This window comes from Battus philenor, unplaced genomic scaffold, assembly GCF_028537555.1.
Source record: "Battus philenor isolate CCGP_79_NKW_IND1 unplaced genomic scaffold, ilBatPhil1.0.hap1 SCAF_14, whole genome shotgun sequence".
Lineage (NCBI taxonomy): Eukaryota > Metazoa > Arthropoda > Insecta > Lepidoptera > Papilionidae > Battus > Battus philenor.
The window spans coordinates 1,142,218-1,168,985 of record NW_027181676.1 but is presented as its reverse complement, the minus strand read 5'-3'; the positions used below and the strand labels follow the sequence as shown (position 1 = coordinate 1,168,985).

General features: G+C 31.4%; 1 protein-coding gene across 1 annotated transcript; it reads left to right on the top strand.

Moving 5' to 3' along the window:
• Positions 1-25,884, top strand: LOC137918375 (organic cation transporter protein-like). Its single transcript, XM_068761157.1, has 7 exons — positions 1-189; positions 15,604-15,814; positions 20,791-20,891; positions 22,178-22,332; positions 22,996-23,628; positions 24,233-24,414; positions 25,161-25,884. Exons 1-7 carry the CDS (start codon positions 17-19, stop codon positions 25,356-25,358), a joined length of 1,653 nt encoding a protein of 550 aa, XP_068617258.1. The 5' UTR covers positions 1-16; the 3' UTR covers positions 25,359-25,884.
• The last annotated feature ends 884 nt before the right edge of the window (positions 25,885-26,768 follow it).

The following is a 26,768-nucleotide window of genomic DNA, read 5'->3' as shown; positions in this document are numbered from 1 at the left end:
ACTTGTTGAGTGTATTATGACGGAAAAGGAAAAACAAGCGGTTGCGATGGACACAGATCGCTTGATGCATGAGCTTGGTCAGTTCAGAAGGTTCCATCTGATCAATTACTTCCTTCTGGCATTGCCAGCATTCGCCGCTGCCCATTATGCCATCAACTACGTGTTTCTAGCCGCCGACGTTCCATACAGGTATTATTTATCATTAAAATCACATAAGCACGACTAATGAAAATTTTACTTTATTATAAAATTATAAGAAACGCTTAGAAAATATATATCGAAAGTTTATAGAGGTACAAAAATATATATTTTTTTATTTATTTTAGTTTGATTATTTAGAAATATAGTTTGCCATAGAAGCTGTAAACACACATCGACAAGCGCAGTTTAGAAAGTATTTTGACGTATCCACAAGCTGGATATATAACCTTCTTATGGTCGTTATATGCAAATCATTTCGCACAGGTTTTATAAGATATGTATGGGACGTCGTATATCCACCACTGGACAGTATATCTTATATATTAATAATATATTCTATAATATATACTAAATATTTTTTATAATATATTCTTTAGACTACTATTTGTTAAAAAAAAATCATTTTGTACTTTTCGTTTTAACACTAATTGATGAAACAAATCCATAACAATCCATTGTATTGAATGAATAATATTTTTACTATAAATTAAATTATATTATATATATATATGAATTTGTTTTATTAACTAGTTTGAAACATGAAAGAACAAAATTATTTTGTTTAACAAAATAGTAGTCTATAGAATGTACGTAATTACATATATATTGTAATATGTTTTGTTGTTTCTCTATGAAAAAATATTGACGACAAGTCAATATAAATTTAAACTTAAAATTTTAATAAAAACAACAATTCATTCATTCATATAAAACGTATCGGTAGATTAAATGTCATATGGTTGAAAATTGCATTTTATTTGTAAAAAACAAACTAGATGTGTAACCGGTATTTAAGAACTTAAGTTTTACCTCAGTATCAAGTTATAAGCGTTAGCGGGAGAAGTAAGATACCACATGAGTATGCATCTTATCCTTATCGATGTGGAGGTCATATATGCGACCACCCAAGCAGGTAATGTTCTTTAAAGGCAGTGGAATAACAGAATGGCAGTGGTCAAATCATTGATGACGACCCAATTTAAATTGGCATTCGAATTCGAATATAAACAGTGAGAGTAAACGCAACAAACATAGTCACCCTGTCAACCTATGTATGTTATCATTACGGTAGAAATGAAAATAGAAACCTATTTTTAAGAAAATTGTTAAAAATTATTTACTAGATTTATGATTATTTATACCTTCATTCATTACTTTTTCTTCCTCTGTTTCTTTATTTTATCCGAGGCAAGTGCGATCCAAATCAGTTTGATGTTTTTATTTATTATTGTATTATATTTATAATATGTATTAAACCTTTTTTATTATAAGTATATATGTTACATACGTATGTTTGTATGTTTAAGTATCTATGTCTATGTGTGTTTATGTAAATTTATGTTCATATGTTTGTGAATATGTATTTTTTTTTGTACACGTGAACTACCCTTTATAAGTACTATTATCTTTTCCTTACTATGGTTGAGTAAGAGATTGCCTTGAGTGATAAGACCGCTCATAAGACTATTCTTGAAAATATATAAGTAATAATAAGACTGTTCTTGAAATTTATCTAGAACAGACAAACAAATGGATCATCTCTCCTGTTACCAGCTTCTAGTTTACTAGAAGAATTTTTCATTATTACCTATTCACTACTCTGTGTTTGGCACTAATCGGTGTAACATATTATAACTCCTGAAGATGCCCCGTAGAGGGGTGAAACACGTGTTGAGTAATTTGGTGGTGGCGGTTGTGTGATTCGCATTGTTTGCCGCATATGCATTTATCAGCGAGCTGGCGGGCGGTGCATTTCATTGCACGACTACCACTGCATGTGCGGAAGTGGCTAAATATTGGTCCTTTTCTTACTGATATAAGATTGTATCCCTTTAATTGGACTCTTCTAAACCCTTGAGATAACACTGCTCTGCGTTAAAATTATTTTTTCTTTATAATACAATCAGTTCTCAAGCTATTAATATTAAAAATTCCTATGTTATTGGTTTAAGAAAACAACTTAAATATGATACTTATATATAATTAGGTAGTATTATTATATTGTGCGTGTCGTGTCCAATAACACTTGACGTATTCTACAAGAAATACCTACAGGTCGAACATCAGAAGGCCAAAATGGTTTATTAAGTGCCAAGAGACACAAAAGACGAGGACGATCAAGTAAAAGTTGGAACAAAACCTTTAGCTAGACACAGGGACTCTTATGTATGCGTGAGGTATGGGAGCATGATCAATGGTTTTAGGAAATGCCTACGCCAAAGAGGCGACTACGATTTTAGTAGAAATAAAGGCAATTTTTATTTTAATGAATTGTAAAACCGTATACATGAGTCCACAAAAGAATTAATAGTTTTTGAAGCAAAAAGGTTTATCTTGACGAAACTTTACCTGAGTCACACGAATATTATAGAATGCCGAGTCAACTCTTTTCTGTGATACAATCATCAACTTGGATTTACAATTGTAGTTAATGTAATGTCTTGCAACCAAAAGACATACAGACGAGTTTGTTTAGGTCCTTCTGGAAATTTATAAAGGAGGTATATATCCTGCTGTTGATGTGTTGCTAAAATGATGATGATGATTGAAAAACATCATCAGAAATTAAAGCTTCAAAAGGTCTGCTATCGACCAGTTGTATTGAAAAAGCTGTATATGAAGCAAATGTTTATCTAGCAGTGGAAATTGTCTGGCTGAAATGTTGATGAGAGACAAAACATGTTAATATAAACTCTTAAAGTTTTCTTTGGTTTGACCTCATAACTAATCAGCAAGTCGATCGTGCAAAGGAAGTTGTTACGCATTTCCTCAAGCTACATACGATGCATAGCAATTGTAATTGTGACGCATAAGAACAAATGACAAGTTTAAATTCGTTACTTGAAAACGTTAGCTCTGAGAAATTCCGTTTCACCTGTAAATCATAATAATGAACAAGTTCTCTGTATTGTTTTGAATTGTTATCTGAACTTCTTAAATGCCTTTGAGAGAAGAATTAAAAATAAATATACAATATCGTCTGTTGCTTCTCAACACGTGTGAAAATATATTGTATGTTCATAAAAACATTAAAGATTTTCTCAGGAAGTGTGACGTAATAGCATAAACATATTTTGTATACTTAATATTCGACTTATCGAGTTAAATGTTTCTACGAAATATATTCTCTTTCGAAATAGATTCACAGATATTAATTAGAAATACTAGATTTAAAAAAATATAAGAACGTATATCTGCTAAGAGTTTTTGCCCTGTTTGTTTGTCTTCATATAAGACAGCAAACTTAGAGAATGGTTTTTCGCTTCCACGCATTTAATGTTAATTAAAAAAAATGTATGGTTAAGTTTTTTTTAACTTTCACTTGCTCTTATCAAGTCTGATGTATTTATAATCTGTTGAAAAAACATTCTAAGATGAAAAAAAAAATTGAATTTTTATTTGTCAGGAATCGGTGAAACCTAACGGTATATAAAAGTGTATTTTTTGTATTAATAACATTTGTATTTAATATAGATCGTAATAAATGTAGTGGAAAGGGATCTATATAAATATGGCGCTGGGAGATAATTATACAGGCTGATTAGTATAAGAAGATTAGGTAATTTATCAGCAAAAAGGTTTTACGCTTATTTTCATTAATTACGCATAAAATGATCACTCGGAGAAATGTTACATTTTTTTCTTGCAGTGCAATGTTTACGGAGACAGTAAACGATAAACAATTTTAATTAAACATTATTATTTCTGAAACCCAATGATTTTTCGGTAGTGTACCACACATTTACATCTATAACAAAACATCCTGTATAAATAATAACGATATCTTTGATTCAGCGTCACACTATTCTCCAGGAGCTCAATATAAAAATCTCTTAAACGACTCGCGAGTTTTGACGTAAATTTTGTAGGTTAGAAAATATGCCGCCATTTGTAATTTTTGTTTTACCGCCGAAAACGAATGAATGTATTTAAACTTTTATATTGAAATATCAGTTTAATCTTAAGAAATATTCGCATTTAAATTATTGTTGTTGATACAATTTAAATAAGAAATCATAAATTTGCATTACCGTGTTATTATTACACGGATATAAATCGATAAATATTAATAACACGTGGAACAATATGAATAAGCGCTATTTGAAATTAACATTTTGTTTTCTTTATTACGTATTAATTTTTTACCGCTTATAGATTAATGTCTTTAAAAAAATATAGGCAGACTCTTTAAATATAATTTTCACACATCGGACAAGTAAACACGCGTGTTTTGTGAGATGGGCTAAATATTTAAACAGTTGTTCAATATTCTTTAGCATTTACATATAAAATTGAAAATTTCAAAATACGTAGATATATTACGTGCTTTGGACAATGCAACAATTACTCGTGTAATTAGCTTTAAAGTTCTTCAGTGGTTGGGGATTGAAGATCTGTGGCCGTAAGACGCGGCTTTGATCACGTGGAATTTAACAAAAAAAAGTTTGAATTTTGTTTTTATCGTATTTGTGTATACCGGACATGATTTTCACAATTTACATAAATTCTCACGACACTCATAACTCGAAATGTCATGATTCGTTCGCTGTTTTCGTTTCAAATCAGCATCATTGAAATCATTGGAATGATAGTGGCGCCATCTGTCAAAATTTTTTCAAACTAACCTCGAAACCTTCGTTGATTCATGCACAACAGCTTTGCTGAAGATTATTAAATGAGTAGTAGTAGTATTAATAATTATTAATATTTATATTTATTTCCACGAAGTATATGTATCATATTATATGTACATATTATTTATGTATTGTATATAAATATTTATACGAGGTATATATGTAAGTGTTGTTATTGTATCATTAGTATGTATGTTCTATTTTATTATAGTTAGCACCTGCCTCGATTATTTCCCCTATGCCCTAAGGTAGAGTGGTAGAGAACGCCTATAGCGTTAAGTCCGCCATTGTATATTTTTTAGAGTAAATAAATAAATGATCAAATGCATAGTTAAAGTCTATAAATGACACATAGACAAACATAAATTTATGCATGTATATATATATATATATACTAGCTGATCCCGCAAACGTTGTTTTGCAAAAAAAATATTTAATTAACAAATAAAAAATAACGGTTTATCGTAGAGGGGTAAAAATTTAGGGTTGTATGTATTTTTCTATGCTGTATGATAAATAAATAAAAAAATAAAAATTCGTCAAAAACTTAAAAAAAAATTTTTAAGGGTGAACAACCCTTATCACTTAGGGATATGGAAAATAGATAGTAGCCGATTCTCAGACCTACTGAATACGAATATAAAATTTGATAAAAATCGGTCGAGCCGTTTCGGAGGAGTTCAAGTTCGAACACCTTGACACGAGAATTTTATATATTAGATATATATATATCATTTATATATGACACTGGCCAATAGCTTCCGTCAGTAGAAACTGTTGGAACAACTATCAAACAAAATAAAACAGACGGTGCCGTGAACGTAACTCAACCTTCCGTCATTCACTTGGTATTCATCCTTATCGAAGTTAATTAAATAAAGTTATTGTTTAACATAAATTATTACTGTACTGTCTCTTTGAGCGATATCGAAGCCGGACACTGTACATCATTCTTATAAATTATTCTTCTATATATACTTTAACCGATGACCCCGTTTATACATACACTTTAAGAATATGTAATACGTAAATAGACTTTTTTTGTAAATATCTATTTATACAGACTAAATGGTTATAGTTGCAAAATCTTTTAAGGGGCGAATGTATATCTTATATGCTCGCAATTACAATAAAAACGGAATAATAATAAAGTAAAAAAAAGCGTTCAAAGTACATCATATTATTCACTGCCAGTGTTTTGAACATTGGAGTCAGTCAGAAGTCAACTTCTTTCTTATTTTTTATTTGTTTTAAAACGATTTATGTCATCAATTAAATACTATTTGCAAGAAAACAACTATAAGGTTATAAAAATAATAAACGAAATCAAAACATCACGCGCCGGCGCGAGACCGGCACTGCGAAAGGGATTCTTTATATCGGCGCAGGGTTTCAAGTGTTTTGAACGTGGTAGACCCTTTCTCGTACTCATATTGCTGGCGCATTAAAAAAAATATAAAAGATAACTAAAAACTAGAAGTTACAACGTTCAAGCGCAGTGCAGACAAGTCAGCTGTTACTTTTCGCGATGCCGGCACCGAATTGACTTATAAAACTTGATTAGTTGGTCATCTCGCGCCGGCGCGAGACCGGCCCCTCTTAATTATTATTTAATATATGGTGCACTCTAACCAAAAATCAATGGTTGCAAAAATAATAAATAATGCAAGTAAGAAAGCCCTTTCGAAATTAGAATTAATACATATTAAAATTAATTATTGTTCACTATCTATCAGACAACGCCAGAAGGCATTGATCTGTCGCATTATATATATACACACATATATATAATATAGTTCAGAATGATTACTTTATATAGGTTAATTGAAAATACGTATACAATCATAAAAACAATGATATCTCATTTGAAATACATAAACACAAACAATTATAGCCATTAAATATTTGCAATGAATAAATTAAAAGTACATTGATAATATTTTTGTTGGCATATGCAAATATTACATCGATGTCTGATTCGTCTAACCAAACATCAATTTTTTTATCTTTTATAATCTGTCGGATTTTCCTATACAAACGCTTCGTGCAAAAACAGATGTTAATGATGAGATATGAAATATCACCGGAAATCTTTATGTGGTTTTAAACTGCCATATTTTTTGCAAGTTAACAACATTTAAAAAACTTTTAAGTTAAACGGTTTTTTGATACCCATATTGTGGTGGTTGTGGAAAAATATGTACCTAGTCCGCCATATTAGAACGGCGTCCATCTTGAATTTTAAATTTTGACATAATCATCATGTTTTACTAGTGTTGCCCTTTCATTTGATACCCATATTGAGGGGGTTAAGGAAAAATATGTAATCCGCCATTTTGTATCGGCGGCCATCTTAGATTTATAATGTTATTGATTATATTTTATTGTATTGATATCTAAATTAAATGTGTGTACCAAATTTCAGATCAATCTGACAACGGGAAGGTGCTTAAATTTCAATTTCTAATTTTGACCCAAATAAATAAACAAATTCCGTACGGATCGAAGTAAATAAAACCGTTTAAAAATATGTATTAAAATATGCTTTGTTATTAAATAAATAAACATTGACTACCAAACCCAAGGTGTCGTGTTAGGTTCACTAATCTAAATTAAATGGAATACTGTTTTGTGTATTAAACCGAATGGTAATTCCAGACAGAATGATTATATTTGTCAAATATATCTATATTGACATCTGTGTTAATATTGCGAATATTCCGCACAGGTGCATTAGTTCTGTTGTTTTTCTGTCGTTGCTCAAAGTCCGAGTTATATCAACAAGATGGCGTCGATCGGGACTAGCATCTTTGTAAGCGGCAGATTAAAAATAAAGGTTCAAGTGGCAGCCACAACTCCTGCTGTTGAGTGTTTTGATGGTTTTATTCTGTGTGCTGATAAAAATTTTATTGTGCATTTAAGTAATTTATGTCTAATTTTATTATTTTTATTTAATATTCTTTATTGTACTCGCTAGAATATATTTAAATAGTTTAATAATATCAAAAAAGTATGGGCGTTTTTATCACACAAGGCAATCTCTTACAGACAACCATATTACAGAAAAAAAAGGAATTATAAATAATGGGTAGTTAACGTGTGCAAAACATATATACATATGTATATAACATATTATTAATATAATACAATAATAAATAAAAACATCAAACCGATTTCGATCACACTTGCCTCAGAAAGAATAAAAAACAGAGGAAGAAAAAGTAATGAATTAGCAGATAAATAATCATAGATCTAGTAAATATTTCTTAACCATTATCTTGAAAATAGATAGTGATTTGGGAACATTTTCTAAAAATGTCATTACCTGTTCCAATGATAAATAAATTAATCAAGTCGTGAATTTACAAAATACTTCACATGTGCTCCAGTCAAATACAACGTGACATGTAACATAAATTTATCAATGATCTGACATCCAGTCGTCGGTGTATTAACATTACTTTTGTAATCCAATTTATCGGATGCAATTCGAAGTTATTTCTACTCTCAGAACTGCTTGATATGTTATTCTATAATAAAATATATAGGTCCAATTTTAGATCTCTTTGATTAAATTTTTTTTTAATTTGATGTTACGTCAACAACCCATTATTAGTACTTCTACCTTTTCCATACTACGGTTGTCTGTGAGAGATTGCCTTGTGTGATAAGTCCACCCTTTGTACTTTTTTGTATATTATTGTGAAACTATTTAAATGTTTGTAATAAAGAATATTAAATTAATAATTAAAATGGTTTGACTGTTGCTGCTTGTTTTTGTAAAGTACTTCTATCTAAGACCCTAAAGGAACTCTCTATACATTCTCCTCTTTGCGGATCTTTTTGAAATGTTCATCACGTATAAACGTTACAACATCATTGCCGATTTTTGGCCATGTGTATTGCTTCGGCTATTGTGGTATCTAGAGTGGTTTACAAATTTAAAATTTTAATTTTATTCTTTTATTTTATTTTCTTCTATCTTTAACAATCTCTCATGTAACAAGTTCCTTCTATTCTTCACAATCTTTATCTTTGTTCACATTCAAATTGTCTCCCGTGCATCACCTTTCTTACCTCGTCTTCGTTCCAGGATTACAGATTGTTATATTATAACAGTTTTGACTCTTATTTACTAAACCTATGTTCATTTTACTCATGACTGCCTTGGGATCTTATTCGACCCTTACTCCTTTCAAGTTAACAAGTGTTTAAATCTAGTAGCTTGATTTTAATTTGAAGGATTTATTTGAAATTTAGTTTTAGTCGGATTGGAATATGTATTTTTCTAACATCACGCACGTTTAAATGGACGATTTAGTGTTCAAAATTGGAAAACGAATAAATCATTAATTTTATTGATTATTTTGGTCAATATTAAAGTTAAGAGTAAGTTCCGCGGTTAAATGAAGTGCGGATGTGAACACTTTGGGAAGTAATAATACCTTCTTATTACTTTCTCAATATAACATTATTTCGTCTAGTTTGTTGAGTTGTATAGCGTAGTATACCGTGCCCATCTCATCATCATCTTCTTCTTTACTTTCTTCTTTTCACTGCTAGATATAGAAATCGCAACGGAGATTCATCATCCCCATCTAGTAACTTTTCGATCTTTACTATTTCGACACTCCACCTGGTGTCTACCCAAGCCACGTCTACCGTCTCATATCGTCACACGAGAACCTTTCAGTTCCAAAGGCCATCAGTTGCACGAACGATGTGTCTCACCAGCTGCTACTTCAAGCGAGTAATTCTTCGCACGATGATTTGGATCTCGCAGCGAAACTCCGAACATAGCTGACTACTACTCTCTATCAGTGGCGTACCTAGGGGGGGGCGGTGGGTGCGGTCCGCACCGGGCGGCACTTACCTTGGGGCGGCATTTTTTTCAAATTTATTTTCTTTCTTGAATAATAAATGATTATTATAAGTTTAATATTTGATTTATATAAATTATGATTAACTTTATGATTTCGAATATTATTCCTCGGTGTATATAAATGCATTTTAGTGTAAATTTTGGATTCTAATTCAAGAACAAGATAATTATTTTATTTTATTGTATTCATTAAAATTCGTTGAATTCGTAAAAGGATCTTTACGACTTTGTTCGGCAATTTTTCCTAATTAAATTTTTTTGATGTCAGTTTATAAATGTCATTTCTTTTGAACAATTTATATGATTACTTTGAAGTGATATATCAATATTTTTTAAAATCAAAAACTACTATTTGATTGACATATAATAGAAAGGGCGGCAAACTGGAGATCGCTCCGGGTGGCAAAAGTTCTAGGTACGCCACTGCTCTCTATTGCTGAGTGATCTTGAGCCTTCTTACAAAGCCTGTCGTTGACCATTAGACACGTTTAATATGAGTCTTATATTACGTCATAGAGTTTGGAACTGGACTGAGACGGATTCGTCCGAATATGGGTCAGAAGGATATCCTCGAGAGTCTAGCCGCAATTCACAAGTACAGCGTTTGACGGATCTTCAAGAATTTTAATAGGGCGCCTCAAGTGTTATTTCCGGTGTTTTTGATTTTTATCTCACGGTACATTTGATACAAAATTTATCTATGAAAATTATTTCCATAAAACAATTGGATAAAAGCATATTGGTACCGAGAGGCCGAAATTAGCCGATTATCTCTTTCCATAGGTCGATGTGCAATATTTATCGCCGGTGTATTTATCGAACACAAAATTAATTTATCGATTTTAAAATTCATTCAAATAAATGAAGCGGTCACTCTGATATAATTATTAATTTATTTTTATGTTAAAATATGCCTGGCCAATGTCAGGATTTACAAAGACTTTTGATCTCATATTTTTTTAAATTTTAAGATTTTTCATTCTTTTTTATAATTATTTTCAGATTATATGTGGAAGAGTATCTTTTTAATTATTTAAATGACATTGTTTCTACATTTATTTCATTTTTTAATGTTTGTATGTTGTCATTAATAATAAATAATATTTGTTATATATTTTAATACTGAGTAAGTCGAGTAATCATAGGAAAAGACGAATGTTATTTTGTATTTAATTAAAATAAAACCCTAGTTCATCAATCTTTTAACTTATATGATGACATATATATGTATTTACAGTGTAGCCTTGACCATGGGCTTACTTGTAACAAGGTATCTATTTAGTAACAATGTTAATAATAGTTAATAAAGTACTATTTATGAGGTTGTAGTTACATGGGAACGTATGTTATTGTGTCGGAGGCAGGAAGTGCTGACAATTACATGAAATAAGATGCACAGCGTTGTGATAGGGAATTTAAAAAAAAAAGAATTTTTTTGTTTGCTATTTCAAATTTTTAGTAATGTACATATGAGAAGGTCCGGAAGCTGAACGGAAGTATATTAAGGTTTTCACATAAGGTCACGTGGTTACGTCTTTTGGATTCGAATCGGGAGCAGTGTTTGAGTAAGGTTTTAAATATATTATAATTTTTGTAAACGTACAAAGAATTATAAGAATTCACTTTAAACTTTAAAACTTTAGACTTTAAAACGCTTTCTCAAGGAGATTCGTGGTTCTATGTCACTGTAAACACATACACACACACACACATATATATATATATTGGTGTCATATATGTAGTGTATGTATAGCTCTATTGTTAATAATGTACTTGTTACATCATCAAGTCTTCTTCTTAAATAAATGATCTAAAATGAATATTTATATCAATGAATAGATATTAATACATCTAAAAGCGTTTGATGATGTGAAAATAATTTAAATATCGAATAAAGAACCCGCTACGCCCGGAACACAGCGCACACCAGAACGGAAAGATGTCACGTCATGTAACTGTTTTATAAACTTGAACGTTTGTATTCGACGTCTTCATGTTGTATTGAAACTACAAAATCAGGCATTGTAATACTATGTCAGTACTATAAGCTTCTTTTAAAAGAACAATGGATCAATATTTAACATATTTTCATAACATCACGGGTCACAGTTCTTAAGATTTTTATAATTAATATATGTACTTGAATATTCACTTTGTCATATCATCTGTTCAACAATAATGTCATTATCTTATTTGAGAATTTGTATAAATATACGTAATTATTTATTATTGATGTAATAGGTTTATAGCGGCGAATGTTTTTCATTTGCTATAATTTTATCTTCGATACATTTTGTACGAAAATCAGTGTAATATTACGATTAAGATTTTTCCAAATATTAAAAAAAAATCTATATATAATATTTTTTGTTTATTATCTGTGCGTATAGACTTTCTACTGCCAGAAGTCTTAGCCTCTCGTATTGCAATAGAAAAAAAAAAGTAATATATATCAGAGTGACAACTTTATACAGGGTTATTGGAAAAAGGTTGAAATTTAAACGTGAAAATGAGCTATAAATTCACTCCACAAAACTTTTACACCTATATACAATCTCCCTGTATATTATCGTTGTGTGTTCGAAAGAAATATTCAAAAGTCAAATTTAAAAATTCTTATTTCAACGCGATAAGATAGATCACAACTTCTGTTGACATCAATCCGAGTCTACTGCTTGTTTGAACTCATAAGATCTAAGAACAGCAGGCAAAAGAAACACTGTACATATATACATATACATATATTTATGTAATTATATACAGTGTAAATATATATATATATATATATATATATATATATATGTAGTAAGCCAGGTGTTACAATCTTATGTGCCATCCATTTTCTCCTCCATCATTTTTCAATCAGTTTATTTTGATTTCACGTGGTATTATCTTCCTGCAATGTTGTATAAAGAAAATTTTTAATCTAGTGTTATCTATAAAGGAATACATAACAGAACCATTATATATTCTGTAACTTAAACTGTAATTTTAATTTATTTGTACTGCTCGTGTAATAAATAAATATATAACATTTTAATTTTTTTTTAAAATTCAGGCAAATAGAAATTTTGAAAAAACATTATCTCGGATCCTATTGTAAAAGCGTTTCTGAACAATTCATAAAAATTTGCAGACTCAATGAATAACATTACGTAATTTCTGTAAAAAAAGTCCAATGTCAACAGACTATATAGAGTACAGATAAATAATATTGTATTCTTAAAATATTTTTTCTACCGACGTCATGTTTTTTTCACAGATAATATATACATCACACTGTCAAAAATCATTGTACTTTCGCGGAGGAAAGTGTTGCAAAATTATTATTTTTCTAATTATTTCAATTTCCTTATTATAAAGACAGCATAAATATATTTTTTTGTACACTTCAAGATTAGAAATAATGTTTATATATCTTTATTCTTATTGATACAAATTATTTGTGTTGCATTAAATCTTAATTATTATGTTTAATGCTATGTTATTTGTGTGGAAAATAATGTGTTTTCTTAGCAATGTTTCTATTATTTCTCTCCATTATTACATTACCTGTGCATTAACGAAATTGAGAATAAAAACATTATTTGCATTCGTGCCGACCTCGATTTTTTTGCCTAGCAACATATGACTATTCTTTTTTATCTATATACAAGATATTTAATTGAGTTACCGCCCCTTATTTTCTATCTGACAAAGAAAAATATAAGGCATATTTTAACGAAATAAGAATTTTTATGGCCTCCGTTTTCACAGAACTCTCGTGCTATACTGCTATGTGTAAGAGTCATTATTTACAATATTTTTTTTATTTCTACGCTCCTCTTTTGTCCTTTTCATTTTCTTCTATTTCTTATCATACAGAATTAATAATTGGAAAACCTATTATAGAATTACCTTCCCTACGAAATTAGTCACGTTAAGAAAGAAGTTATGATATAATATTTCTAGTAGATATGTACTTTTATTATTTTTTGGTATTCCAGCAATAGATAACTGAGACTTGCGATCGCAGATTGCGGTTTTATTTCTCGGGATTCAATCGTAAATAATTCACACTTTGTGCATTAATTATGTAGGATTTATAGATCATAAAAAAGTTCTATGGCATATGGACAGCAACGCTCTCTGCGTACCATAATACCACACAGCAATCGAAAACACGCCTCCCAAGTGTGGCGATATATCCCCCATAGATATCTAGGTACATGATGCTATCTTAAAGTATCGCTATAAAAAGTCGCCGTGGTCCAGGGGCATTACATTCTATCTTCTTATTCTGAAGTTTCATCTTCTTACGAAGATCTATGACTATGAAGCCAATCTTAATTTATGACATCGCGGCTCTGAATATCAAAAGGCTGCTATCCAAAGGTGTAAGTTTTTCAGTCAGGTTACACGTGTTCAACCAACACTTCGTTTTATATGAAACCTACATTGTAAGTTGCAACACTCGATGACTGAAACGACTTTGGATTTAAATTTTGATATTTAAACATAATTATTTATTTATTTATTGCCTTTTTTCAATCTGTGATTGTGGTTTTTACAGAAGTATTTTTAATATCAGTATCTTTTTAAACTATGTGAATTGTGTGTTCAATATATACTATTATGGATGAAAATAAATGTAGAATTATATAAATAATTAAAAATTTCTTCAGTTTTTCAGTTCAGTTATGTTTTCTATTATAAGAAATGGAATCTTATTACTCGAAGTGTTAATTTTACTATTATGTAGTTAAAGATAATTATACAAAGTAGTACATTTTTTTGCTTCTGTCTTGTCAAGAATTTGTCGTTTTTAAATGAACCATCCATGAAAAGTTTTTTTTTCTTTTTACTAAGAATTACAATAATCTTTTTTATCTTTAATATTAGCCTATGATGTAATGGGCGACCTTAGCATAGTTTTTGTACACATTAATGTTTTTATCTTCTTATAAAAAGGTCGTATTGTGTTTTTTATATGGTCGTTTCAGGCAATGCTGGTGTTTCTAACACCAATGGTGACATTGTCTATATTTAACCTTATTAGTAGATATATAAAAACAAATTAATATTTGTACATATACATATATACAAATCTGTTTACCATCTACTTGTTGCAATTCTTCTACATTCAAATATACTTGTTGAAATATTTTAATTAATTATAAATACTTATTTGGTAATATTTAATATTGTATGTATAATTTTGTGTGTCTGTGTTATTGAAGTGTAATGTAAAGATTAGAAACCTATTTAGAATGATAGAAATAATTTTTTTAACATCAGAAACTACATTAATAATAAAAGGTGGTGCAAAAGTAATGTCATAATTTGAACACGCAATCATTTTGGTATAACTTAAAGGAAAGGGACTCAGTTATTGAAAATAGATTATTTGAACGTTAATTGAAAAGAATTATATACCTCCAGTTGCCAATCAAGTTGATGAATATTTTCGTTCTTATTACAGCATTTTGAATTCTTGCTCCCAAACATCTAACACCAAATTGGCATATCTTCTTCAATGTTAGCTTTCAAGGCTTGTATGGTACGTAGTTAGTTGTAGTAAACGTGAATTTTTTAAAAAGCCTTAAAATTTAAACTTGCGGTTGATTGTTCGAGCATATAGCGTGAAAACAATACACTGTAAATTTCTCAAATATGCAATAACAATAATTACATATATTTAAGATGTATATCGCTCTATTGCTTATTATCCACTTATTCTCTATATATTTACACCATAAATGTGAAATCCACAGTGACATTTAGCGCTATTTGTAAAAATTATGACACCTTCACAGTCTGACATTACTTTTGCGCCACCTGTTACTTATGTTGTACATATCTCAAAATAAAATCACATATTAGTCTAACCGTTAATTTGAAACACAGGTGCGTGGTACCGGAGTGTGAAGCCATCAACAGCACCGACTACAATCCCCCGTGGTTAGAGAGTGCTTTGCCCAGCGGTGGACGGGAGAAGAGATGTTTCAGCCGCGCCCTAGTGGATGACCAGCTGCCGTGTCAGGACGGCGCCTTCACCGAAGAGTTGAGGGCTTGTGATCATTGGCTGTATGCTTCTAAGGATACTATTGTTGCAGAGGTAGGTGGAAACTCTGAACTCTCTTATTAGATCTTCTTTATTTGGAGTAGACCATGTAGACCATTCGGAAACCGCGGTGTAGGATGTACCCACAAGCGAAAACGCTGAATGCAGCCGCTTCAAATCTATGGGGGAGACCTATGCCCAACAGTGGTCTTACGGATGAAATGATGATAATAATGATGATATATACTTGAGGAAGGTTACTGTCCCTTCGCCGTAAGAAAAACAAATGTATTTCGTAGTGATCATGTATAACTATTATATAGAAATCGCTACAAAAGTAATAAATAGAAACAGAAGTTGACACATAAAAAATGATTGTAAATAGCAAAATAGCAAATAATGTAAAATAAAGAGAAATGTAAATATAACAAAATGTATAAAAACAATAATAAAAGATGAAGAAATTCAAAGTTGGGGAACGAGGTGAAGAACGAAAGGATCGAATAAAAAGAGGAAAGGTAGAAGAAATGTAGAAAGAATTAATAAGAAATAATAGTATATATGACAAAAGTCACTATCCCAAAAACAACATTATATATAGAACAACTATTATATAAAAAGGTTTCATACAGTGCAAGTATTTAATAATAATACAGTAATATTTTGTTAATACGACCGTTTTTCTTATGTTTGACAACATTAATATGTTTTCTTATTTATTCACGTAATTTTAAATATATAATTATATATACTTAAAATTAAAATTTATATTTATTTAATTATATAAATTTGGGTATTTTATTACGACCAAAGCTAAATTAGCTGCCAGAAAACTGAGCATATTGAGGAAGATTGGGCAGTATTTAACACCAAGACAACTCACAGCTCAGCCTGGATGGATCATCGAAATACCAGCTTGAAACTTTGACTCTAGATACGAGACAAGAGAAAATATACCAAATTATTGAGTACATACAATACAATTTAAACCATATTATAACTATATAATATAAATATATAAACAATAGTCTTTGATCCCTGTTTAGTAATGTTTTTATTTGTTTTTTCATTGTTTGACTATAAATCATTATATATTCTCAGTGAGATAGTTATAAGGTAACAATTGTAACTAATTTTATATTTCTAAGCTTCTAAGTTGTACTTTCTTACTGTCTTTTGTTACTGTTTATCTCCAATAAAGTAAATAAATAAATAAGAGGTTGATTAGTAACGATTGGCTTTGTTAAGCTCTAAGATTGATATCTTGGAGCATCGGTAAACAGTTGCCATTTTATCGGTATTCTTTTGACTTCATTTTAGAGAATGTGAACCAAAATTACTCCAAAAATTCCACCATATCCTTTCTTTCGTACATGGTTGAAATTCCTTCCACTAGCACTAAACGTTTTGCTAATACTTTTATATTGCAAACAGCTAAGGAACATCCTACCGACGTCGTTGTGTCCAGATATATAACTGAGTCTTCAAAACAAGAGTAAATGGATTTCTGATTTATTCTGGGCAAGCATGTGCTATGTTAGACCTCGTGATTATTGAAAATTAGACGAGACAGAGGTCAAACGATTCATCTATAAAAGACAAAAACTATTATATACCCATATGTATATAGCATTGTTACATATTGTATTTTTTACCAATAGTTTCATAAATAAATACATTAAAAAAACTTTTAAGTTAAACGGTTTTTTGTTACCCATATTGTGGTGGTTGTGGAAAAATATGTACCTAGTCCGCCATATTGGAACGGCGTCCATCTTGAATTTTAAATTTTGACATAATCATCGTGTTTTACTAGTGTAGCCCTTTCATTTGATACCTATATTGAGGGGGTTAAGGAAAAATATGTAATCCGCCATTTTGAATCGGCGGCCATCTTAGATTTATAATGTCATTGATTTAATTATATTGTTTCGTCATCTAAATTAAATGTGTGTACCAAATTTTAAATCAATCTGACAACGGGAAGGTGCTTAAATTTCAATTTCTAATTTTGATCCAAATAAATTCCGTACGGGACGAACTAAATAAAACCGTTTAATAAAAACTGATCATCTCTCCTAGGTCCTCATCAAGCATTTTGGTGTTATGTTTTAAGTTTATAAGAGTAACGTGTAGTGTTGTCCCAATTGACCTAAAATCACAAGTGGAATATCAAGATGTCATGCGTCAATAGAACGCTTTCGAGCGGCACTGAACGCTTGAATAATGTCCTCGACTTCAATTTGGAATACCTGCGATAATAATGCCAAACTAAGTATTGCACGCGACGTTTCCTTTCATTGTGTTTATTTATTTACATTTTTTTATACACCATAGATAATAATAACACAAGAGAAACCATTTATATAGAGATACAAGAGGCGGTCTTATCGCTCGAAGCGATCTCTATTAGATAACCTTTGATTGAAGATGAGAGACATGAAGGAGAGGACAGTTCAGGGTGTACAAACAAACAAATACATACATCACTATATACACTACATTATATACTCGAATTAAAAATAACAACTTTTTTAATTATTTGTATATTGTATGCATATGTGTATGTGCATGCACATGCATTTGCACGTCCCCACTATGTATGTAATAATGCTAAAGGCGGAAACTTGTAATGATCCCTTGATGTATAAGTCGCCTGTTAAAATATGACTAGTTTTATGTTTCCTGAACGAATAAAAGAACGAAGAAATAACAAAAAAATATATATACATACATACACTTATACATATCTTTATGTTTATATTTATATGGAAAAGGTATTATATAAGTACGAATAAGCAACTAATGCAACATGTTTATATAGGTTGTTTGGTAAAATACTTTTTGCAGACGATGTGCCATACATTCACTCTTTTAAAGTGAAAGTCATTCATCCTGTATATACGCGGTAGAGTATGTACTCAATAATATTTTAAAAATATACTTTTTTTTGTAACATTTTTTTTGGACTACGTACGAATACATATGTCCGTCCGGCAAGTTTTACATTGGTGTTAGTATAAACCGCTTTCAAATAGTCTAAATGCGAATCTATAGCGGAGGCTTTTAACTTCGTGTGTATTAAGGTTTAGCAGTAAACCTTATATCTGAAAAGGTGAAAACTAATCAGGTCTCACAATTCTATTTGATTTAATTATTTTATCATTGAGAATAGAACAGAACGAGAGAACAGAAAGAGAATAGAACAATAATAGAGATGTTGATAAATAAAATCGAAAGTTAGTGTCGTATTTAAAATCATTACAAACTTTTTTATAACCTCGTTTTTGAGGCCCCACGTTCAATCCCATGCGTGGACTATGCCTTTATTTACATAATAATTTTTTCACATAAATATTTTTATACTTATTTTTCGTCCAATGTTTTTCATTGTTTAGTCTAATTACTTTCACATTATTTCTCATTCCTTTCCATACATTCATTTCATACATCTTCAAAATTCCATTCAGGTTTCTATAATTTTTTTCATAATTTTTTATTTATTTATTTATTCTTTAGCTTTAATATATATTTATAACTTAACAAACTTAAGTAATATTGTACAAATAAATTAAGTTATATATTTTTGGAAGTTCGTGAGTCGGCAGCCTAAATGTATGACCCGAGGTTACGCATTTGCAATAAGCCGGTCAAGAATTCATTATGTTTTGCGATAATCAAATCTATTATGAAATTAACATTTTTAATTCATTATATGTATTAAAATTTATCATTACATATATATTATATTGGCTTTTATGGTTATAAACAAAGATAAGGTTTGCTAAATTTTTAATGGAATTTTTATCATTAATAATATTATGACTTGTCTTTATACAAGATTATCTGTATATATATGTGAAAGTTTTAATTGGGTGAAGGTAAAGCACATTTTCTGCAAAAATCAATAGTTTGAGAATTGATAAATAAGGTGATGAAAATGTAGTATTAAAACGCGTTATATTTCTTATATTACAACATATTAAATATATTTTTTATTTACTATTGATCCCTACAGACTTTATACTGCCTTTCGTATTCCTGTATAAAAATACGTGGAGTAGTATGTACGAAGTAATTAATTTTAATTATAATTACTTTAAAAATGTACCATAATCACCACGCCTGGCAGGCGGGTTGACGATTGCAGTCTGGTATTATGGTATGCAGAAGATACTTCTGCCCATCCTCTTGAAACTTGAAAATCGTATATATATATATTTTAGTTCTGAACATATAAAGTTACGTCACTGGTGTATAGGATGATCGGTCATACGTATAAAAGCTTTAAAGGGATGAAAAAGCTATATAGCATAGCATAGCTGAATAGCATATAGCTATAGCTCATTTACTGTCAATTAATTTGCTACATTTTAAGTGTAATTATTTGTTTACTCTGTGTTCCGGTAGACTTTTCATTGCTAGAAGTTATTGTTATGATGTATTTTATTAGAAAAAAAATTGTTACTTATTTCAAAGTGATCACTTTTAAAAAGTTTTACATCTATAACCACTGTACTAAAATGCTTCTATCGATCCTTTAGAAATTTGCGTGAGAGTAGTGGTAATCCTAAATAATTTTGCTCAAATTGTTTATTATATAAGATTGTATCTCAGGAACTGAATTCAGGACCCACGATTGTAAGCTTCAGTCTTCTATCGCTGAGGTATCAGTGCTTGCAAATAATTAGTAAAATATAATAATATTGTTTATTAACTAATTTTATAATGCTATAGAACAATTACCTCTACTTCGCCCGCTTCGTGGCCCGCACTGGTGTTTGACGATGTGACTTCATAAAATACATTTTTTTAACTTGTATGCTAAAGCATATTCTGGCAAAATTTAATATAACTATAAATTTCGTAAAATTCATTCTCAGTTAAGAAGCATCTAGTCTACTAATGTAAAATTCCTACCAAATTTAATGATAAGTGTTTTTCCTGTTACGCGGGATTTTCCGCGATGATCTAAAGTAAAGAAATAAAAAAACTGTAAATGATGACATGATTTTTTCTTTCATTTTCAGTTCAACCTGGCATGTCAGGAGTGGAAACGTACACTGGTGGGCACCATACACAACATTGGAATGCTTGTGTCTCTTCCAATCCTCGGATATATCTCTGACCGGTGAGTTATGTCTTCTTTTAATTTTTCTTCTATTTATTTCTTTAAATATTCCCTTTATCCATTCAACCCGAAGTCATGCAGACAGGGATTGTAAATCTCCAGGTGGATAAATTGATATGCTGCTGAATATGGTATGATTTTGCTCTGATTACGTGGTCTGGATCTAGAATCCCAGCCTCTGGAGCATTTGGAATCTGTAGCGGACACTGTGGATTGAAAGTCTATACAGGAGACCTAAGTTCAACAGGATCCAGAAAGATCGGTAAAGCAATAAGCGATAAGCGATCCAGATCCTCTTGACGGCTTTAACAGATTCGTTTCCTGTCCACCTTGTAGGCTTTACTCCAGAATTTTAAGACCACGAAAAGAATATAAATATTATTATAAGTTAGAAATTATATTAGAGTAGCTTTTTAAAGTTCAAAGTTATCGTAATGTTATTTACAGCGCCATCTATTACCATGTTACATAATCACTTACTGTTTTATCTTTTACTAGCAGACCATAACCGTGTTAAAGTTACAATTATGTTAAATAAATATATGTATATATATACACATATATGTGTGTATACATACTCGTATGTATACATATACATAAACTTAGTTGACGTAAAATTGTCATTCATATGATAATGTAAATGTCAATGATTTTTTAATGCATGTATTAATTACGATTATAATAACAATAAAGTATATGTACATCTATAAATACAGTGTATGTGTACATATATACATATAGAGACATATATATACTGAAATTAAGAATGGTACATAAAACAATTTTTATCAATATATACATAATATGTGACCCACGTCCCACAGGTGGGTAATTACATGATTAAGAGTAAAATTCGAAAGTGGACTCGACACGAGTTTAACCCTTTCGTTTTAATATAAAGAAATTTTCCACAGGTGGGCACTGGAATTGTATTTTAGATATATTGAATGAATTATAAAGCCTAAGGTACATAAAAGTATAAAAAATATTGCCTTATATATCTCATGTTCTATCCAAAAAATTTTACTAGAAAATTCTGACAGAATTGTACACAATATTTTTTTAAAGAATTAAAATTCTCAATTTTCCTTTACAGTAATAATACACAAATATTATAGTTGACTTATAAATATCGTTTTTTCTATAACCCATTTTAAAATATCCAATGTACTTTGTCGATTTTATTGTAGATTTTTTCTAAAAAAAAGACGTCGCTTTTTAATTCATTTCTTCTACGAAAAAATTTGTAAAAGATTAGGTCATTAAAATTAAATTTTGATATCCAGTTGGGGCCGCAAGCGGGCGTTAGTGCTGAGCTGTACTCTGGTGGGAGCCATCGGCTCCTTGAAAGCCTTCTCCATATCGTACGAGATGTACGTGGTGGTGGAATTCCTGGAGACAGTCGCAGGAGCCAGCGCTTTTCCAGCTGCGTACATATTGAGTTAGTATAGTCAATAGCTGGACATAAGCTTCACACATAAATTTTCAATAGTATCACTAGGAACCATCAACAAAGTCGTGTCCATCTTGTTGATGGACGCCCAAGGCTCTGATCAACCTAAAGTGTTATTTTCATACTGAGCATGACGTTCAGTGTACATCGTCCAAATCATCATTATCATGGCAGCCTATAGATGCACATTCCAAAGCATAGATCTGACCCAAAGGTCACCTCGATGCTGCCCCTAATCAGCGACTTCCCCCACTTTGATTTCATCAGTTCCCCAAGTTGGATGTAACTAGTATGAAAAGGAATAGAAGAGTTTGTGATAGATGAAAGAAGAGAATGTAAATATTAAAAGCCTGTACCAAAATTATATTTGTTCAAAACGGTCCTTAACCACCCATGAGATGGAAGGTGAGGGAGTCAAGAGATTTAAAGTTTTCTTCTACAAGATTACTTTTACAGACTCTCCAACAAAACCTTTCTAGACGTCGTCCGTCTTTATCTCGTTCTTAATAAGTTTATGTTTTCTGCTTGTCGTATTTCAATCTTTATCAGCTTCTTCAATATTTCTGTCACAGTCTTATAGGTAAAGACATGTTGCATATTTTATTTAATTTTCAACATAATTAATGTTAAATATACTCTTTTTATTTACAGCAATCGAACTTTTAGGCCAAGACAAACGAGTTCTCACAACTGCATTCTTAGGAATATTATTGGTGCTCGGAGGATTGAGTTTCGCATTACTAGCGAAAACCTTTCAATATTGGCGCACATTCATCCTCGTGGTCTACCCTCCATCTTTACTATTCCTTTCTTACATCTATCTTCTACCTGAAAGCATTCGATGGCTGCTATCGCAGAACAGAAAAGAAGAAGCAGTAGAGATAATAATGAGAGCGGCAAAGATGAATAAAGTCACGCTGTCCGATGAAACGATGAGACAGTTGAAGAGCGAGGAGAAGGTAAAAACAACGGAGGAAAAGAAAGAGATGGAAGAAGAAAAGGGACTGTGGATACAAGTGATGCATTCGCCGATCATAATGACACGATTGGCGATTTGCTCCTGGTGGTGGATAACCTGTACCTTCGTATTCTACGGGCTTGCGATAAATTCGGTGTCGTTGGCTGGTGATAAATATACGAACTATATGCTGGTGGTGAGTGTGGAGGTTATCGCGGTTGTCACTAACGCGCTGGTGCTCGACCGGATCGGGAGGAAGAAGACCCTGCTCGCGGCGTACACTGTCTGCGGGATTTCCTGTGTGGCTATCACTTTTGTCCCAAAATGTATGTATTATTATACATACAGTCCATGAATAGTATTACAGTAATTTGTCGACATTTACAGTATGTTATTAGAGATAGTGTACCGAGGATGCTACAGTTTATATTTGAACAGCGGGAGCTGATGGAGTGTCTATGGTAATCTGAGAAAATATTAAAATTTAATTAGATTAGTGTAATATTTAATAAAAAAAGGAAAAGCGAGATCAGATGAGCTTGAAGAATTGCTGGTCTCAAATGGCAATAGGCGGTGTACATCGTTCGTGCAATCGACGGTCATTGGGGCCGAAAGGTTGTCGATTTGCAACCATCAGTTGGTAGACGCAGCGTCGATGGCTTCCCTCTAGGTGGACTGATGACATGGTTAAGATAGAAGACGCTGGAAGCGGGCAGCGCAGGACTGGTAATCGTGGCCATATTTGGAAGAGATCTATGCCTTGCAGTGGGCGTCAATTGACTGAAAAGGAGAGGTCTCAAAAATTACGTTTTTGTTTTCTCTTGTCTTCCAAAATGACCAATGATTTCTCAATATTTTCCAATACAGATACATATTAAGTTTAATCTAGTAATTTATTTTATAATCATTCCTACTGTTTGCTTCTTCCAGCGATGTCTTGGCTGGCCACACTGTTGTACCTGATTGGAAAGATAGCGATTACGCAAGCCTTCAGTGGAATTTATATGTACACGTCGGAGCTTTTCCCAACACACGCGCGTCATTCTCTACTGGGTTTCTGTTCCATGGTCGGGCGCATCGGTTCAATCGTCGCTCCTCAGATGCCTTTACTGGTACGTTAATATAAAAATACCACCATACATGCTACAAAAAGTGGACTGCGTATCATAATACTATACTTCGATTGCTAACCCGTGTTGTGCCAAGCGTGAGGATTATGATATATTCACCCATAGATATCTTTGGGAAAGACCTAGGCCTCGTGGGTGCCTGCGTACTGAAAAGACATGCTATATACAGCTTCTAACAATTCTATTACCAGTGGTAGAACACAATCCAGAATTTACTTTCCAAAGTCGAGTATAGTTAGTTGGTGAATCTACACCACCATTGAAATATTCACTTCAATTATTACACCAGGATACTTATTTATAATAACATTACCGACCATTCGAGGTAAAACAATAAAATAAACAAGAATTTATCAGAAATTCCAAAATACTAGTATATCTATAATATTGCATTTTGGTCACATCTCCCGCAAACAGCCAGAAACTTTAGCATATGTCTGGCACTAGGAAAAGTAGACGGTTATAGACAACGTAGAAGAGCTACTCTGTGATCAGATCACGTCGATTCAACTACTGGACTATACAGCACTACTGCGCTGAAGGAAGTTGAATAAATTCTATCAAATACAAAAGAAAACGTATTTGTTTCTAGGTTTTCAAGAATTTGTCGCTGACTGTACGATTCATAAAATTTTACTGTGCCATATAGTGTTTAGAACAGATGCACGCTGGAATATTAAAGTTAGATGAAATGATGATGGTTACTATATAATTGTATATCTTCCCAGGCTATATACATCGATTGGCTGCCATCAGTGCTATTTGGTGCAACAGCTCTGATCGCTGGTGCATTGATGCTGACCACACCTGAGACCCTCAACACGAAGTTACCAGACACTATTCGCGAAGCTGAACACATATCTGCAGCACCCCGTGATCAGAAGATGGTTATCAACCAACAAGAAGTCGTCACATCGCGATGTTAGAGCTTACAACCTATTTTGTCATAAACTTTAGATATTACATAACATTACATCAAAAGCCAGATAAATAGCTTAGCCGACCTCCATTAGTTGTTCTAATAAAATAAGATTGGTGCCAAAAATAACATATGTTGGTAATATAGATATCTAATAAAACGGATTTGAATCATCTTAACGTAGACATATAACTTGTCAGCATTTCATGGATTCTCATAGCGCGTAGTCCACCGCGTTGTAGGAAAAACTGTTTGGCGTAGTGGCAGGTTTAAAAAGGCTTCAACTTCAATGTATAGGCATAAACCTTACCGACCACACCTTGATGATTCTACCAATACTGTTTTTAAAGTCTGTTTCAGATTTCTGATATTTACCTTTGACCTACAAAAATCTTATAGTAAGAGATATTTCGCTTTTATATATATATATCTTTTTCTATCTCTGAGATATTTCTGCCCCGATTGATACTGCATATAAATTAATTTTGAATGTATTCCTAGATATTTTGTTGGTAGTACATGCAATATGAAAATCAACTAAGACAGCTCGATAATTTACATATCATTGTGTAGTTTATTTTTTATTTCATATAAAAGGTTTTATTATAGTTACAGGAAATGTGTGGTGATATCGTCACATATTACTGAAGTAAATATGAACCTATTTACTAAGGAACATTTTAGATATATAGATATTAAGATAATTAGTATTAAGTCGATAAATTTTCTACAGAGTAATTTATTATTGTTTCTACATTTTCATAACATTCCACTTTAGTATTAACTTGTCTAGTTTTACAATAATTTTTAGGCAAGTTTACAAGTTTATAACTAGATGTACTCAAGGTTTTATGTATTGAATATACTACTGTGATCAAAAAGTAAAGAGAAATTGTCATTTAAAACTTCTAAACATTAGGAAGGCAGGTAAATTTTTTCCAAGGTGGGTAAGACTGTCTATAACATTTGCCAAGCGTCTATTTTTACAAAGTTTAAATATCATTTGAAACCCAGTCATTTTAAAGAAGGTTTTTTTGTGTCAAATGCATCAAGTCTCAATTGGTGCAAAAGAGAATCAAAAACTCGACTGGTATCGTTCCGCAACCACAGTATTTGCCTGATTTGGCTTCGTACAACTTCTGGCTTTTCAGAAAACTCTTAAGACCAATACAGTGACAGTTTTGACAAGATAGAGGAAATAAAAACCGAAACGAAGAAGATTTAGGAGGCCATTTGAAAAATCATTGGCAAAATTGCGTTTTATCTGACAGGAATTACTTTAAAGGGAATGAAATTGAAATTGGAAGAATAAATAAAGACAACAATTTATTAACAAATTAATCTTACTTTTTAATCACAGTATTACAGTACCCGGCGATATTGAACATCGACCTTTGAAAAGAGACAATCGGCTAAT